Source organism: Capsicum annuum, chromosome 5 (genome assembly GCF_002878395.1).
Source record: "Capsicum annuum cultivar UCD-10X-F1 chromosome 5, UCD10Xv1.1, whole genome shotgun sequence".
NCBI lineage: Eukaryota > Viridiplantae > Streptophyta > Magnoliopsida > Solanales > Solanaceae > Capsicum > Capsicum annuum.
Window position 1 is genome coordinate 83,094,557 of NC_061115.1, and position 16,669 is coordinate 83,111,225.

Genomic DNA, 16,669 nt, shown 5'->3' on the forward strand with positions numbered 1-16,669 from the left:
TATCATCCATTGGGTTTACCCATTTTTATACAACAACATAGGCAGTATATTCTCACAAAGCGGGGGTCTGAGGAAGGTAAAGTGCACGCAGTCCGTATCACTACCTTTGAGGTGAGATAGAGGTTGTTACGAAAGACCCTCGACTCAAGACAAAAACAATCTAGAGTAGTACATAATATAAGCACAAGAAACAATAGGTATAAACATGTGTTTTTGTTTACCCATTTTTAACCATTATAAATATGGATCAAGTTGGATATTTTATCTGTTTTTGTTTAAACCGTTTTTGACCAATGCATATTCGACTGGACCCACTCGTTTTCCACCCCTAATTTTGAATATAACTCTTTACTTATATCTCGGATTGAAGTGATTCCAACAGCTATAGAAAAATAAAAGGAAGATCCACAACAACAAATTAACCAAAAAAAAAGTTACATGAAGAATAAAAAGTTTAATTTCTTGGTTTACTGCACTGTAATAAAGGGAAGAGATGCTGTCCAGATTTTCATCTTAAAAATTATGAAGAGTTTGACCAATTTGGACCCTCTTGTACTCACCAAGATTTATTTTAAATACATTTGAATTATAGGATTAAGAAAGTATTTAAGGTGCAACAGACATTTGTTCAAGTTAAGCAGACACTTGAGGAAAATTGCTCGGTTCTCAAATTAGAAGATCTTTACATCCTTGATATTTGTTTGAGCTTTAGAAACACTAAATCTCCGAGGTATGCACATAAACTTGAATTTATAGTCACCTCATTTTGTGAGAATGGCTTGAGTCTGGGTAATATTTGTCCTTACTTTAATTTGTTGCCTTATCGGGTTGTTGCTAGTTAGTGTCTTATTTCGGTATGTTTATTGAGGATGAATATTTTAAGCCACTTGAAAACATTGATACCATTGAGGATACAAAAATATAGTTGACTTAATGATATATTAAGATTGAATTGGAATCACGTTGAACACTTCTCTAAGACAAAGTAACTTGCCCACATATACAGATTGCTTGAGCGCTTTTGCATTATTGTTGGGACTTTGTCCTTTGTGATAATGACATTGTCACTTATATAGTCATGCCTCTTGATATTGTTTGGATCTTGCCCATCTTGACTACATCTTGACTATGGATTTTACATTTCACACTATGGACCTTTGTCCATTTTAAGTACGAATGGAAAAGCCACTTTCAACATGGTTCTCAGTTCTCTTGATTATTGGATCTAGACCCTATTTGATTTAGGTTTTCCATCCCTTCTTGTTACTCTATTATGCTTGATGTGATTGCATGACATATATGCTGGGCAAAATTAACTAATAGATGGACTTTTCTTGAATTAATGTTGAGAAGCTTTCTCAACAATTGAGATATGATATATCCTAGACCAATTCTTTGTTTGATATTTATTTTCTTTAGACATCGTATCCTTGGAAATAGCCTCTCGACCTCTTTAGAGGTAGTGGTATGGATTGCATACACTCTACCCTCCCCAGACCCCACTATGTGGGAATATACTGGGCTTGTTGTTGTTGTTGTAGACATCGTATCCTAATTATGTACTTGATGATGATTTGATGAATTTTAAGTGAGAATTTCTTTCTTGTACTCTTGCTGATACAAAACTAACTTGTTAACATGAAGGATTAGCTAAATTTGTATTTCTAAATTTCCTATGATCTATTTGTTAGTTTAGTTGGAAGTTGGAGAATATAATAGCCCCAAGCCCAATGTTCATGTGTCACTGAGTTTTATGCTTAACAATAGTTTGTTTCTATCGTAGGTGATGCTATGAAAGAAAATTGAATATGTCCATTTGAAGCAGACCTTTTGGAAGCTTCAATGAAGATCATTTTTGCATATCTTGATATTATGTTGAGATTTGGACTTATACCTGATCCATATGACACACTTACATATGTACACTATTGAATGATTGTTGTTCATGATGCTATTATTTTGTAACTTCGGTGAATGACTTGACTATATTTTTTTGGATAACCGTGGTGTCCGTGCCAGTTTTCGCGCACCTCAACTAAATCCACGAGATACTAGTCACCTCCCACCAAGTAACAGATATCAGGTAACACTGTCCACCAAGGCTAGGACATAAAGGAAGAATCACCTAGCATTTTTTGTCTCTACTGGGACTTGAACCTAAGACCTTAGGTTCTCAACCCACTTCATTGACCACTAGCCCACACCCTTAGGTTCTGGTGAATGACTTCACTATTTTGGGGGTATCCATGCCCAAATCTTGCAATGTACTAAATTTAGCACTTGAATTGAACTTGGGATGATTTGAGACCTAACTAGTTTGTATTTGAGATTGGGAGATGGTTTTTATGCTTCATATGAGCCTTGAATGATGTTGTATGAAAAATACTCTTCTCCTAGATTTTAATATAATCATTATGGTGATTGCATTTTTTTTATAGTTGTACCTTGTATTTTAAGGATTTTACGAGATTTTATTATGGTGAAAATATTGCCTTCTGAACCGTTGCTCACATGGGCCTATTTATGCTAATAACAGCAACAACACGCCCGGTGAAATCCCACAAAGTGAGGTCTGAGGAGGATAGGATGTACGCAAGCCTCACCACTACCTCTTAGAGGTAGAAAGGTTGTTTTTGAAGGACCCTCCGTTCAAGTGAAGCAAATCAAAGTAATTAAAAGGGGAAACAAAGAAAGAAAAAAAAGGTCGTGGAGAGAAACCTATTTACGCTAATAAAGTGTTAAAGAAAAAAAAAAAGGTAGCTGAGAGAAACCTATTTCCGCTAATAAATAGTGTTGATAATGTGTAAATTAGCTTCGTAAATATTTGTTAGTACACTTGTCTTTTTCAAATCCAATGAAGGGATTGTTAGATATTCAAAAAAATTAATGCTACAGCAATCATAGTCATTGCTCGTATGACCGTAATTTTAGATCGAAAAGGCAGTCTGGTGCACAAATCATCCCGCGTTCACAAAGGATGCGGGGAAGGACCAAAGTTCCCATCATGAAATGAAATTATTAACACAAATTTATTTATTTAAGTGATACCTTTAGTGAAGGGGTATGAACTGACCTGTTACCAAAGCAGGGATGCCGGGCAGAGATGCTTGTGTTTATAGTGTGAATGTTATGGCGCAATCTAATTTCATCAGGCAGTAACAAGTAACCCTAAAAACAAATGGTAGCATTCAAAAGTTTACTAACAAGACAAACTTTAGCATTTCATCAGCACCTTAAGAAAAATAGTATAAAAGTAAAGACCAAAACGCCACAGTAGTACCTTCCCTTTGGTGTATAAATAAGTAGGTTCAAATGCCTTGCTTCTTGTCTCAAGCCACTGCACTACAAGGTCAAATAAAGATCATAACAATCCGAAGATAATTCAACAAAACCATCAACAACAGTTCAACAACAAATGTATTGCAGCTTCAGTCAGCTCAAGCAACAAAAGTAGTCATACCAGCATGCCTTGACTTATATAGAGATACATAAATATGAAGGAATCCAAAGCCATGGATTATGATTACAGGCTAAGTTGCTCGAACTTGGGTGCGGGTATCCGAGACGGGTGCGAATTCGAGAGTCGGATTCGTCAAAATATAAATTTTAAGATTCGGAGGTGCGAATCCGAGTGTGGATACGAGTGCGGGGATTCGACTAAAAAAAATTAAATATTACAAATTTAAAGTTATAAAGATATTCTAAAAATTTTTAGTTAATTTGCTATTTTTAGTTATTTTTGTCTTCTGATTTTACTTTTAAATTAGGAATAGTATTTGTATTAAAAACTTTTCCAAAATTATAACTCACGTTTATTTACTAAAAATAAAAAATAAATATAATTAAGAAGTTAAATTTAATACTGTCGAAGTAAAATACACTCACCGACAGACAGTGCTGGCAACAGATTATTATTAATTAATTATTAATAGTAAAGGAACTAATTATTAATTAAAATAGTAAAAAGAAAAGACAAAAGTTTCAAAACACACTTTGACTTGGAAAAAAATAACCCGTCACTGTGTAAACACGACTGCGCGGATGATAGAGTATGACGATGATTTTCGGTACCCTGAGGTGGTACGACGTCTGCGTCGATGATTTCCGGGGACGTTGATGATGATTTTCGGCGACGTAGATGATGATTTCCGGCGATGTCGACGATGATTTCCGGCGACGGCACATCGATAATGCCGTCTCTATTCCGGTGGTCGTTGGTCGGGACTTTTTCAGGTAAGTTGCCAGTTAATTATTCAATGTTTCCAGTTAAATTTCTTCTTTATTTCGATCAATGTCTACGAAATCGGTTGACCGAATCGGAGACGGTGGAAGCACCCGTCCCCGCCTCAGCTCGTGTCGAGACGGGTTCGGCGGTAAAACAGCCGAGTCCGAGCAACATAGATTACAGGTAGCTAAACAACAGATCTGATAGACAATGGTATTTAAAATGTAGGTCAGCTCGTGAACATAGTCCAATCGATATATGTCCTCCTCGAGTTTTTGCACATTCCTCTCACTCTTCTCCAACCAGTGTTCTTTTTCCCCCTTTTCCTACTCCTTTATATTCATAATGGGTGAAGTGGGAACTCCTCCCTTTAGTATTGTATCGACGTGAACAAAGCACAAAGAAATAGAGATACGAGTATATCAAGCCACAACAAGATACACAGTGTGATCCCACAAATGGGGAGATACCCAGTATATCAAGCTCCATACAAATTCTTTTTTTTCCTGAGGAAAAAAAAAAAGAATTTGTATGGAGCTTGATATACTGCGTATCTCCCCATTCTTTTATATGTTGCATCATCTTTTACCTGAACATCCAATTGGCCACCACAGTGACATTGGATGAACTGGCAAAGGTATGTTTATCTGATCCAAGCTGAATTTTATTATTACATATCATGTTTTTACTCTATACATCACTAACAGACCATTAGTACGGGAGCCAGAGGAAAGGAAGGAGTGATAAGTATAGAATCAGAAGATGAAATTTTGTTTTAGGCTAAAAATGATTAAAAAAAAAAAAAGATGTACTAGAAAATGTACCAGATCAAAACATTTTAACCTTAAACATGTCTGTCAAATTTAGGGCTCTATGAAGTGCCTTTCCATCAAATAATTGTACCCAAGTCTTTGCGACATAGTCTACCTCTATAGAGTTGCAGAAGAAGCATCTTCAACAACAACAACAATAACAACATAAGCATATTCTTAAAGCGTGGAGTCTGGGGAGGGTAACTGTATACAATCCATACCACTACCTCAGATGTGAGGTAGAGAGGTTGTTTCTAATAAACCGTCGGCTCAAGACAAAACAATTTATAGAAGACATAATATAGGGACAAGAAACAATAGGTATTAACACAAAAAAAATAACAACATAAACAAGATAAACAAGACTACCACACAGTATACTACAAACGATCTATCCGCCTCAACAAACATCACCAACACTCTAAAACAAGCCTAGCACTTATGGCTACTAGCAGATACCAAAACAAAGCTCGTATACCTACTAGCAGTGATGCACTCTAATCTACTAACCTTCTATCCTAATTTGCATCCTCCACACCTTCCTATCCAAGATCATGTCCTCGGTAAGCTGAAGTTGCTCCATGTCATGCCTAATTACCTCCCACCAACATTTCTTTAGTCTACCTCTACATCGCCTAAATCCATCCATAGTCAACCTCTCCCAACTTCACACTGAGGCATCGTGCCCCTCCTCATCACATGTCCAAACCATCTCAACTTTGCTTCCCACATCTTGACTTCCACCGAAGCCAATCCCACGTTATATCGAATAACATAACTTCATATCTAATCGTATCTTTCCTATTGAACCCACACATCCATTGTAACATCCTCATCTCCACCACCTTCATTTTTTGGATGTGAGAGTTCTTGACTGGCCAACACTCCACTTCATACAACATAGTTGGTCTAGCCGCCACTTTGTAGTACTTTCATTTAAGTTTAGCGGGTACGTTCTTATCACACAATACTTCGGAAGAGGGCTTCTATTTTATCCACCCTGCACCAATACGGTGAGTGACATCCTCGGCAATCTCACTAGTTCCATGGATCATAGATCCAAGATATTTAAAAATATCTCTCTTTTGGATGGTAGGAAATCCAGAATGATAGCTACAATTCATCAAAACTATAAATGATAGAATGGAGGGTAGCAGAGTGGGAAGATAATGGTTCAACACTTGGAAACAAACAAATTCAACAAACCATAGCAAGAATATTAATTCAACAAAGCATTTTTTTTTACAACTAACTAAAATGTGCCTTGATGGAGCTATCAATTTCAAGATAATAAAGTTAGGAATTGAATAATTTTACTTATTGTAATGGATTGTCTTTCCTTAATTAAATAATCCTTCTCCCAAGATGTAAAGACGTACCAAAATACAGAAAAGTCCTTCCTTCTTTCACAAATTCTATAAGGTATCAGAGCAATTGCTTCATATTGAAGTGAGTTTACTTCCCAGGCAAAATTAGACACCTTTTTCTCAAAAGGCAAAATAGTTCGGTGGACCCTTGTACTTGATCTGGTTTGTAAAGTAGATACTCCTACTTATACATTTGTCATATGGACCCTTGAAACCATTTAAAACCATTTTTTAAATCCTTTACCCATCAAAACATAACATTTTTAAACCTTTTTTCATCCAACTAATATGAGTGTATTACACTCGCCGACACGTGGCATGTCATGTCATTTTTCAATGACACGTACGAAATAAATATTTAAAATATATATAAAATATATATAATATTTTAAAAAAAAAATTGTTACCCACCCCCTTAATAATTAAAAAAATAATGTTCAATAATTTGTTCAATTTTTGCAACAATTCTTAAATTTGAATTTCTGTGTGTGTGTGTTTGTGTGAAACCATTTTTCTCAATCGGTATTAATTCAGGAACCTCTTTAGCATCATCAACAACCTCATTAATCTCAGGCAGACTAAACTCAATCCCCGAAGCTTCAAACTTCTTCTCCAACCTCAAGAACTCCTCGTGCAACTTCAAAAAGACCTTCTTATTACAATGACCACAATCCACCGATGAACCAACCTTAAAAAGCTTCCCTGAAAAAACCATCTTCAACGCAATAACCCCTAACGCCACATCACAATAGCTCTCGCTCTTATCCCCCTACCCCTCCATACCTCCCTTCCTCTTCCTCTCCAACAACCCCCTCCCCACCTTCAACAACTCCTCAAAAACACAATTTTTCACTTTCCCAACCATAACCTTATCCTTAGACCTCCTCATTACATTCAAAAAAAGACATAAACAAACAAACAATGACATCCTCCCTAACCGGAACAAAACACCCTTTTAGCTCATCAACAAAAACAGAACCAATATGATAACTAACCCCATGTCCCAACAACCCATCCGTACCCGAAAACAACCCCTTATCCTCCAAAACCCCACTAACCTTCCTTACAACATCCAAATCCCATTCATATCTCTTCCTCAATAGCACAAAAACAGCTCTAAGAAACATCCTAATGAGCAAATAAAACTTATCCAATCTTAAATGATCAATACCATTCTATTCACGACGAAGGGTAATCAAAAACCCAGTTAAGTACTGAACAACAACACCCAAATCAAGAAAATTCACTATTGAACAAATACGAGCAATCAATAAACTTTGTGCTTATTGTTTATCATAATGCCATAAACAGTAAAAGATACCCTTCCATAACTTATTCATATCATCATCAGCTATTTTTGTTTGTGTTAATAGCCATTCTTGATAATGTTTAAAGACTTTTGACCTTATTGAAGCTTTTGATGAAGCTAAATCCTTTATTAAAGAAGTGCCTATGCAACTTTGGGTTATTGGGTTGTTGATAATTGTTGTTGTTTTGGATTCTTTCAATCTTTTCTTCATTGTTGAAGATCTGGAAAAAGTGAAGCTTTGAGGGATTTTTTGAGGCGATACAAGGGTTTTCAAGGAAAAAGAGGTGGAGTATGAAAACCTTGGTCTATTTCACACGTTGAAATGCGCGTGTTTTACGCGTGTTTTGCCAAATCATCAAGTTAATGCCACATAAGCAAATAAGGGTTTAAAAAATTTATTTTAAATGGGTTCAAGGGTCCAGATGACAAATGCATAAGTAGGAGTAACCTAAGTTGCTCGGACCTTTAAAAAATGTCGACGGGTGCGTGTCGGATCCTTCAAAATAGTGTATTTTTGAAGGATCCAATACGGATGCGGCAACATTTTTGGAGAGTTCGAGCAACTTAGGGAGTAACCACTTTACAAATCAGACCAAGTACAAGGGTCCACCGAGCTATTTTGCCTTCTCAAAAAAGGTAAATTGATCATATCCACCACCTACATTCCAAGAAATTGTGCACCACAAAATAAGGGTTGATAAAGAAATTCGCAATTCCATAGAAGGATATCACGGTTCCTTGTGGAAAAAAATGATTACTTGAGGCAGAAAAAAAATAAGAAATTTCTACCAAGATAACTGGAAGTTCCAACTTATTGGTCCATCATCTATGATTGAGTTGCCAAAACTTCTAGATAGGTATCATACATCTTAATCGAATTTCAGTTTTGAGCTCCTCCTGATTCTTAAGAGTCTTGAACTCCCTGTTTTCCGATATTGAGCTCCAGGAATCAAACTTTTCCTTCTCATATTGTCGGCCCTTCACCCTCACCTTAAACAGCTACTCTGCCACTCTTCTCCCCTCCTTCTTTCCTTCTCTTCTTTCCTTTCATTCACCCTCACCTTTGGTCTGAACTCCGGAATAATCCAAATTCGAAACTCCAAATCTTCACTATCTAGGATCACTGAAACTTGGAACTTTACCGCATTTTCACTAGAATCCTCACTCTTGTTAGATCATGCATACAACAAACAACATCTATAAAGCCTCCATTTGATCACCAATTTTCTTGAAGAGATCATAGCACCATATGTTTGTCACAAGTGTGTCGGTGAACCCACCATGTTTATAACTACAGAGTTACTGAACGATAGTGGATCAACTCACCTGACCCCTTCTGCCCAAGTTTCCAGCCTCACATAGTTGCCATCTCCTTCCTCATTCGCAAATTGAAAAAGGAATTGTGAGCCTCCCACCTAAGAGATTTTCATGTCACCTTATACATTCCATTCCTCAGCAATTTCCAGCTGCCTCAAGAGAACCTACCCATTTTGAGAACGACCCAACCAAACAAGATTCCAAAAGACCTTCCTTCTCTATGTATGTTCATCGAAAACAGAGAAACAAGGTTCTTTAACTGATTCCAGCTTCCGACACCTTCCCCCACCTCTAGGGCTGCTAAGAGAGAGTATCTTTGTATGACTTGCGATCAACTCTTTCATTCTAAAGAAAAGTAGGAGTTCTCTCCATATACATTTATATGGTTACCGTAATGATAGAAGATCTTTAGGAGAGAACCTAGTTACTTGAAGAAGTAAGAAACAAAGTGTAGTTGCAAGATCAAGTAAAGAAGCAGAACATAGAGCTATTGCCCAGGGTATTAGTGAGCATCTTTGGCTACAAAAGTTACTGGGAAGAATTGAGATTGTCCTAAAAAGGAATGTCGTGTACTGCAACTACAAAGCTGCAATCAGTATAGCTCAGAATCATGTTCAACAAGACCGAACAAAACATATAGAAATTGAAGGGCACTTCATTAAAGAGAAAGTTACTAGTGGCACCAAGTTTGCTTCATGTATAGACAAAAGAACTAGATAATGTTTTTACAAATAGCCTCAACAGGACTTTTCATACTTCGGTTGGCAAATTGGGCATGTGCAATATCTTTGCTCCCACTTGACAACTTGAGAGGGAGTGTTGATTGTGTTAACTAATTAGCATGATTTTTGGAGACATTTTCCTTTCTTCAAGAGTAATTATTCAGGATTAGAATATTTCCTTTATTGTAATTGATTGTCATTCTTTAACTGAGGATTCACTTGTATAATACCTCTTTTCACGGGATGTAAGGACATATTATTTCTCAATTTCTACACAACATCCAAAAAAAAGGAGCAGTTAAAGACCAATTCATTATTCAGTAACCTTTCAATATTGGGAAGAAATGACATAAAAAGAAACTCAAAGTCGTTCGTTACTAAGATTAGCTCATTATGCAGTTGCAGGTACTGCACAGAATTATTTAAAGTTGGATAGATACCAGCATAAGAGTTTAGCTTGTCCAAGTGAAGCGTCTTGAGCAACTTAGGAATGTCAATATTTAGATGTATACCAGCAATATCCTGCACATGGAACTTTAGTATGAGAACCACGTTAAAGCAGCAACAGAATGCGCTTGTCTCTTAAATTTAAGGAAAAACTGAGCAAAAGAAACAAAATATGCATTCACTTAGTAAATTTGACTAAAAAAAAACAACTCATTATTAGAAAAGGGTAGAAGTAAACTCGATAGTGAAAGCATCCAAGTTGGATGCCACCTATATATAAGTGTACAGGATAAGTAATGCATCATTGCTTCTGAAAAAAATATCAGGTTTTTAAAATCTAGGTACACAATTAACAAGCCCAGACACTACCATAAAAATGATCGCAAAGTGAACCCCACATTTGACGTTATTATCAGATAGTAATCATCAAACTCAAACAGAACTTCCGTAAAACACAATTAGGTGTTTTCTGTTCTAAACAATTTCATAAGAACAAAAAATGGGCAAACATTGGCACTAGTCTGCAATTGAAATGACCCGCCACAATCCAGAACCCAAAATGTGCAGATGAGAGCAGCCTAACTGAAAGATGAAACAAAACAATCATATCTTTATAATGTGAATTTATAAAAAATATTCAAACTTCAAAATCTTTTATTCAAATGCATATCTCATAACAAATTCAACATCAACTTATGTTGCAGGTAATTTTTTTGTGACTGAAGGGACCACCCAACACCTGATCTCCTCGGTTCCTTATGTACAACAAACAAACACAATAAACCGTCCATGTAGAATTCTAATAAATTTGGAAAAACACAATAGCTATCACCTTCTTCTCTACGTGCTTTGAACCTTTCAAAAGATAAGCACAGAGATGCATAAACTGCAATGTTATAACGCAATGAGAAACATCACTAAACATTCAGGTAATAGAAATAGGCAGGTATGTGATGTTCAGATTCACTTTCTTAATTAACTCCCTTCATAAGAGGCAACTATACCTACTCTACCAAGTACAAACTCAACAGTGTTTCCTCATTACAGGCCAGGTAAAGAATGTCTTGTGGTAGAAATACCAGGCTCAATGACAAAAATTTGCATGTGAAGCAATAAATACATGGGAAATCCACAAGTAAGCTAGTCTTCCTAAGTGTATTTCTAGTCTGTTAAATGGGGAAATATCACAATCTAGGAGTAAGACCACTCAGTATAACCTAGGATCTTCATTTGCATCAAAAACACTAATAAAAATTGGTAGAATGAGAAACACAACAAGGTGTTAATACTTTATAATACGATTCACTTTGCTAGCTTTGTTGTTCTGCAGATAAAGGAACCCCATGATATGCCAAAATAAAGTATCAAAGAAGATGCACAGCATTCTTGAGCTAGTTTACACTTATCCATACTTACCCATAATCCTCCAAGGACTCGCTTGGAAACTCTCCAAATGAAAGACAAACGCCCATGCCATTTTTGGCCAATTCGAATTATAGCGGCTTTTAGTGATTCCTTCGGCGAGATGAAAAATCGTGCACGTGAAACTTCCTTACTGATTTTAGGGACCACATCATCACCCACTGACTCACTGTTCATTGAACTTCCCAATGAAGACTCACAGGACTTGGTGTTTGAATATAATAAAGATTTACCACTCTTAGCTCCATCACTTAACCAGTCCAACCATGGGTTTGTAGAAGTAACTGAACTATCTTCGTTCAAATGTTTCAGGTTCTCACTAATAGGTTCTTCATTCGCAACATTTACTATATCATAGTTGGTTTGATTCTGCGACCACAAGCCAGCACTAGTAATCTGTAGGAGAAAACAGAGTCAGATGAATTTTACAATATAATTAACTGGCACATGTAAATAATCAGAAATTTACTAAACAACCATAGCAACTAGCAGGTACAAAAGAACAGTTGATGTACTAAATAGAGATACTATAGATTCATGAAAATGCTAAATGTCCTACGAGGACTCATCCTTCAATATTAGTCAACTCAGTTTATCATCTTTATTAGCTTTGAACCACACCGTTTTTCATATTTCTATCTTCTTTTAAACAATTTGTCGAACTTTTTTTTTTTTTTTTTTTTTTGAGAAAGGCAACAGATATTATATATCAGTTACACAATGGATATGCACATTTACATTCCAAAATAAAGCAAAAAGACCTCCTTGCTCTTCTTACAATTTGTTGAACTTTATTAGCTCACAATTTCTTTTGCTAAGAAATGATGTGACCCAGCTCCAATGAGGCAAACACGCAAAAGAAAAACTAACTAAAACATCAGAAAACCATGGCTTCATAAGATGCTATGTGAATCATTCAGCTGTATAAGATCTAATGTCTTTGTTTCATTCTTTTGGATGACAGTAGCGTCTTGGCCTTGGCCAACTAGCGCACCTCGACTAATCCACCGATACTTGTTACCTAAGTTGCTCGGACTCGGGTGCGGGTGTCCGATACGGGTACGGATCTAGAGGTCGGATCCTTCGCAGTCTCAATTTAAAGATTCGGAGATATGGATCTAGGGATGGGTGTGGAGATTCGACGAAAAATAATTTAAATATCTAAAAATAGAGTTATAAAACATAAATTATGAGATATTATGTTGAAAACATGTTGAAAACATGTTGAAAACTTGAGGAGAAAATATTGTTCAAGAAGAAAATCCTGAAAGGAGAAAAAAGGAAAAGCAATAACATAGAAATTTCTATATACAAGGTATTTCATTTTCTTCAATTTCACCTTAGCTTTTGTTTTGATAACAGAATTTCTTACATATGTCAGGACTTTTCCCAGTCGATTTTGGTCAAAGTACCCAAAATTAGTTGACCAGATCGGGTACGGATCCCACACCCATGCGTGTCGACACGGGTGCGGCACCGAAAGTGAGGAGTCCGAGTAACTTAGCTTGTTACCCACCACCAACACAACTCCGTTCACTGCTTTTCTTGATTCCGGGCAAAAAACTTTTCTACTAAAGCTATTACTTTTGAAACCCGAAATCTACACACGCAAATCACTGAAGACTTTTTTCAGCAACCCAAAACCTTTAATGCACACAAATTTATCATTGAGAAAATAAAAAGTAACTAGTTTTACAGTAACAGCAAATGAGATCACTCACCTTGATTTGAATAAGCTGTGCATCTGGGATGTTCACTCTAGACAGCTCACTTGAACAGCCAGGCTACAAAAACAAAGTACAGTTTGGACGAGAACAAAAAAATTATAGTCAATGCTTATAAAATTTACATGGAAAGGGAAGGAAACCCCTACTCCCCAGACAACCCCACCATATTTAGAAAGAAGAGAAACCTACATAAAGAACCATTAAGAGAGTCAGTCAATCAAAAATTGATAGCTGAAGAACAACTTTCCCTTATATTTTCTTCTGCAATTCCTATACAGATGCTTTCAACTAACCTTTTCTTTGTATAAGGTAAATAATTTTATTAATTATGAAACAATCTCTTCATCTGAGGTAGTGGTTGCGTACACTTCACCCTCCCAGACCCCACTTTTGTGGGAATACACTGGGTATGTTGTTGTTGTATGAGACAATCTCGCATATAGTAGTATACCAAAAAGAAATATGATTCTCAACAAACAATACCCACACTTGTACACAAAATAAAACCTCATTGGTGCACCAAAAAGAAACAAGGCTTAGAGGCTATTCCGCAAATGTGCGTAATCATTCTCCATCTCTTCCTTCTTATAAAGGCCTAACCGTAGATTGTCTCACTCACTGAATATATCCTCCTAACACAAGTGAGTTGCCACTTGATAATATAGAAGGAGGTGGACCACCTCTTTCACCAGAACATTTACATATGTAATCTTATTTATTTTCCCTCAAATTCCCATATTATCAAAGCTTCTTCTAAAGTTCTCATATGTCAAGATTACCTCCTTGCTACCAGTCAAGTAAGAAGGCGCACCATTCTTGGAGCATTGTGCAGAAAATATAATCTTCCTCCCAAACCAAGAGCATTATGATAATATGACGACTGAAAAAAATTGATTAGTGAACAACTTAGAAGGACTAACTCTAGAAATTCAGTCAAGATTATCCCAACATTAAGGCGAATTCAAAAGAAACAACAATTTTGATTTTAAAATGAAGCAAATTACGAATTTAATTTTAAGAAGAAAGTAAAATAGGTGGTGCCTGCCTCCATAAAAGAAAAAATTATTATAAAAAAGGGGTACCTGTTGAACGTAATTGGCGTGCATAACGACGAGAATACAGAAGAGAGTGACGGCCATGAAGAGATAGAAATACTCGAGAGTGGCTCTGATCCTGGGCGTCAGCATCTGAGCAAATCGTTCTTGAACCCGTATAAACGTCTGCTCTGGATCCATCTATATACCTAAACATACATACAACGGGGTTTCCTATACGATCTTCAAACAACATAAAATTCTACAACCAACCTTTGCTTCTTTCTATATTCCTAATTCTTTGAGATTCTTAAAAAGAATTTTGCATTTCGACACCGAACGGCTGGGGGTTTTGCCGGAGTCGACGGAGACAGAGGCTGCAATGGAAGTTCTGGGTTTAGCCGGCAGGGTGGAGGTGTAGAAAGATGAGGTGAAGAATAGTAGACAGAGGGGAGTATATTGGTGGCGGCTGATGGTGGTTGATAAAGGAGAGAGAGAAAATGTGTAGGGGAGATGGGTGGCGGGTGGATTGCGTTCCACCGATGGCCGGGTCGTTTCTTTGGGAAAAAATTACTCCGACAGTGAAAAATTGATTGTGACAAGTTTATAAAATCATTTTCATTATTTAACTTTAAAGGATTATCATTAGAAATTTTATTACATTTTTATTAAATACTAGTTTAGTTTTATGTGTGTTGCACGTATATCTTTTAACAATATAAAAGGTTAAATTAAAAAAAGAATATAATATAATATAATTTATAATAATAAAATACTAACGTGTTATTTAACATGCATGATCCAGTCAAGAAGGAAAATAAACATTTTTAAATGATGTCAAAGTTTCAAATACTAGAAACATTAGCTTAAGAACTATAATATATTTGTATTTGTACCTAATCTTAGTGAGTATATATATTTTTAAAAAGTTACTATATCATTAGACAACATGCATGTTTGAGTTGTAAAATATTTCTTTTAAGTGTAATTTTAATTTAATTGAATATGATTGAAATCAGATAGAAATATTTAATATCTTCATTATCAGAAGAATCTAATTAATTAGACATTTGTCATTTACCTCAATATACATTAGATCAAATAAGTTCAGCATAAAGTTAAAAGTGAAAAACCAAAGCCTTCACAATCTCCCCGTAAATAAAATTCTTTAGGAGTAGATTATATTGATATTCTATTGTTTACATGAAAAAAGAATTCTCAATAAAATAAAATATTAACAGCCAAACCAAAAACAGTAGATCGCAAAAATATCTTACGAATATCTGAAATAGATTAGAGAAAATTATTTAAATTTCTAAAGATTAGAAATTTTTACATAAATTGAATAAGAAAAAAATTAATAATCAATAAGAAAAGCGATAAACTTTTAATTTTTTCAACTACTTCTTCGACAAAAAAGATGTCAACCCAATTCACAATAATAATTTAGAACTTCTTAACTTGTTTAACTATTAACAAATAACAACTCAAATACAATAAATAAACTTATAAATTTTGCCAATGTGATGCTTGTCAAGAAACTTTACCTTGGCCGCTTGACGTCAGTTGGCATAAAAAATCAAGAAGTGTATTTGCAATCTTCATATCCTTAAACACTTTTAAAAAAAAATGAATAAGTTGTAGCAACCAAATCATTGAAAAACACAAACAAATCCCGTTAGAAAACAAAAGAAAATCAGTAAGCTACAGAAAATAAATACTATGCACAATAACTTTTTATACAGCGAAGAGAAATTGTTGTTAGGTATTCCAGTTCACGTGAAATAGGTATGGTGTTGCGACTTAGATAATAAATAGGAGTCCTAATATATTTAAGGTATATAATTCAATTAAGGAAATGCAAATATTAATTATCATTAATTTTAATAACTTTTAATATGGAAAAATTTATCATAAATATATTTATTTTATTTTAAATTTTAAAATATCTAAAAAAAATAGTGAAAAGACGATTTTGTCTAAAGCAAAGACTTTTAATGAAGGGCAAAAAGTTCAAATCATTTTTCTAAGGATCTTCACACTTTTAATATACTAGTTAAACCGCACGTGCTTTGCACGTGTAACTTTTGATTATTTAAAATTAGATAATTTTGTCTATTGTAAAGCTTTTTAATGAAGTGCAAAAGTTTAAATCAATTTTCAAAGATCTTTCACAGTTTAATATAATAATGTAAATATAATTATATATATATGGATCGTCACTTTTGTGTCTGTCAACTCATCGATTCGAACCATATTTGTAGTACGATTATTTTTTTTATTTTTG

At 35.2% G+C, this 16,669-nt stretch overlaps 1 protein-coding gene and 1 pseudogene across 1 annotated transcript in view; both read right to left on the reverse strand.

Annotated features, from left to right (window-relative positions):
• LOC107870824 (membralin-like protein At1g60995) overlaps positions 1–15,018 on the reverse strand; it is a 41,105-nt gene extending 26,087 nt beyond the window's left edge. Inside the window, exons 1-6 of the mRNA XM_016717486.2 lie at positions 14,431–15,018; positions 13,343–13,405; positions 11,616–12,017; positions 10,193–10,274; positions 3,281–3,342; positions 3,074–3,168 (exon numbers count right to left, since the gene is read on the reverse strand). Of these exons, the coding sequence (XP_016572972.1) occupies positions 3,074–3,168; positions 3,281–3,342; positions 10,193–10,274; positions 11,616–12,017; positions 13,343–13,405; positions 14,431–14,583 (857 nt within the window). The 5' untranslated portion in view covers positions 14,584–15,018. The remainder of the gene's footprint in view (positions 1–3,073; positions 3,169–3,280; positions 3,343–10,192; positions 10,275–11,615; positions 12,018–13,342; positions 13,406–14,430) is intronic.
• LOC124898899 lies at positions 3,325–10,185 on the reverse strand (annotated as a pseudogene).
• Positions 15,019–16,669: the final 1,651 nt, after the last annotated feature.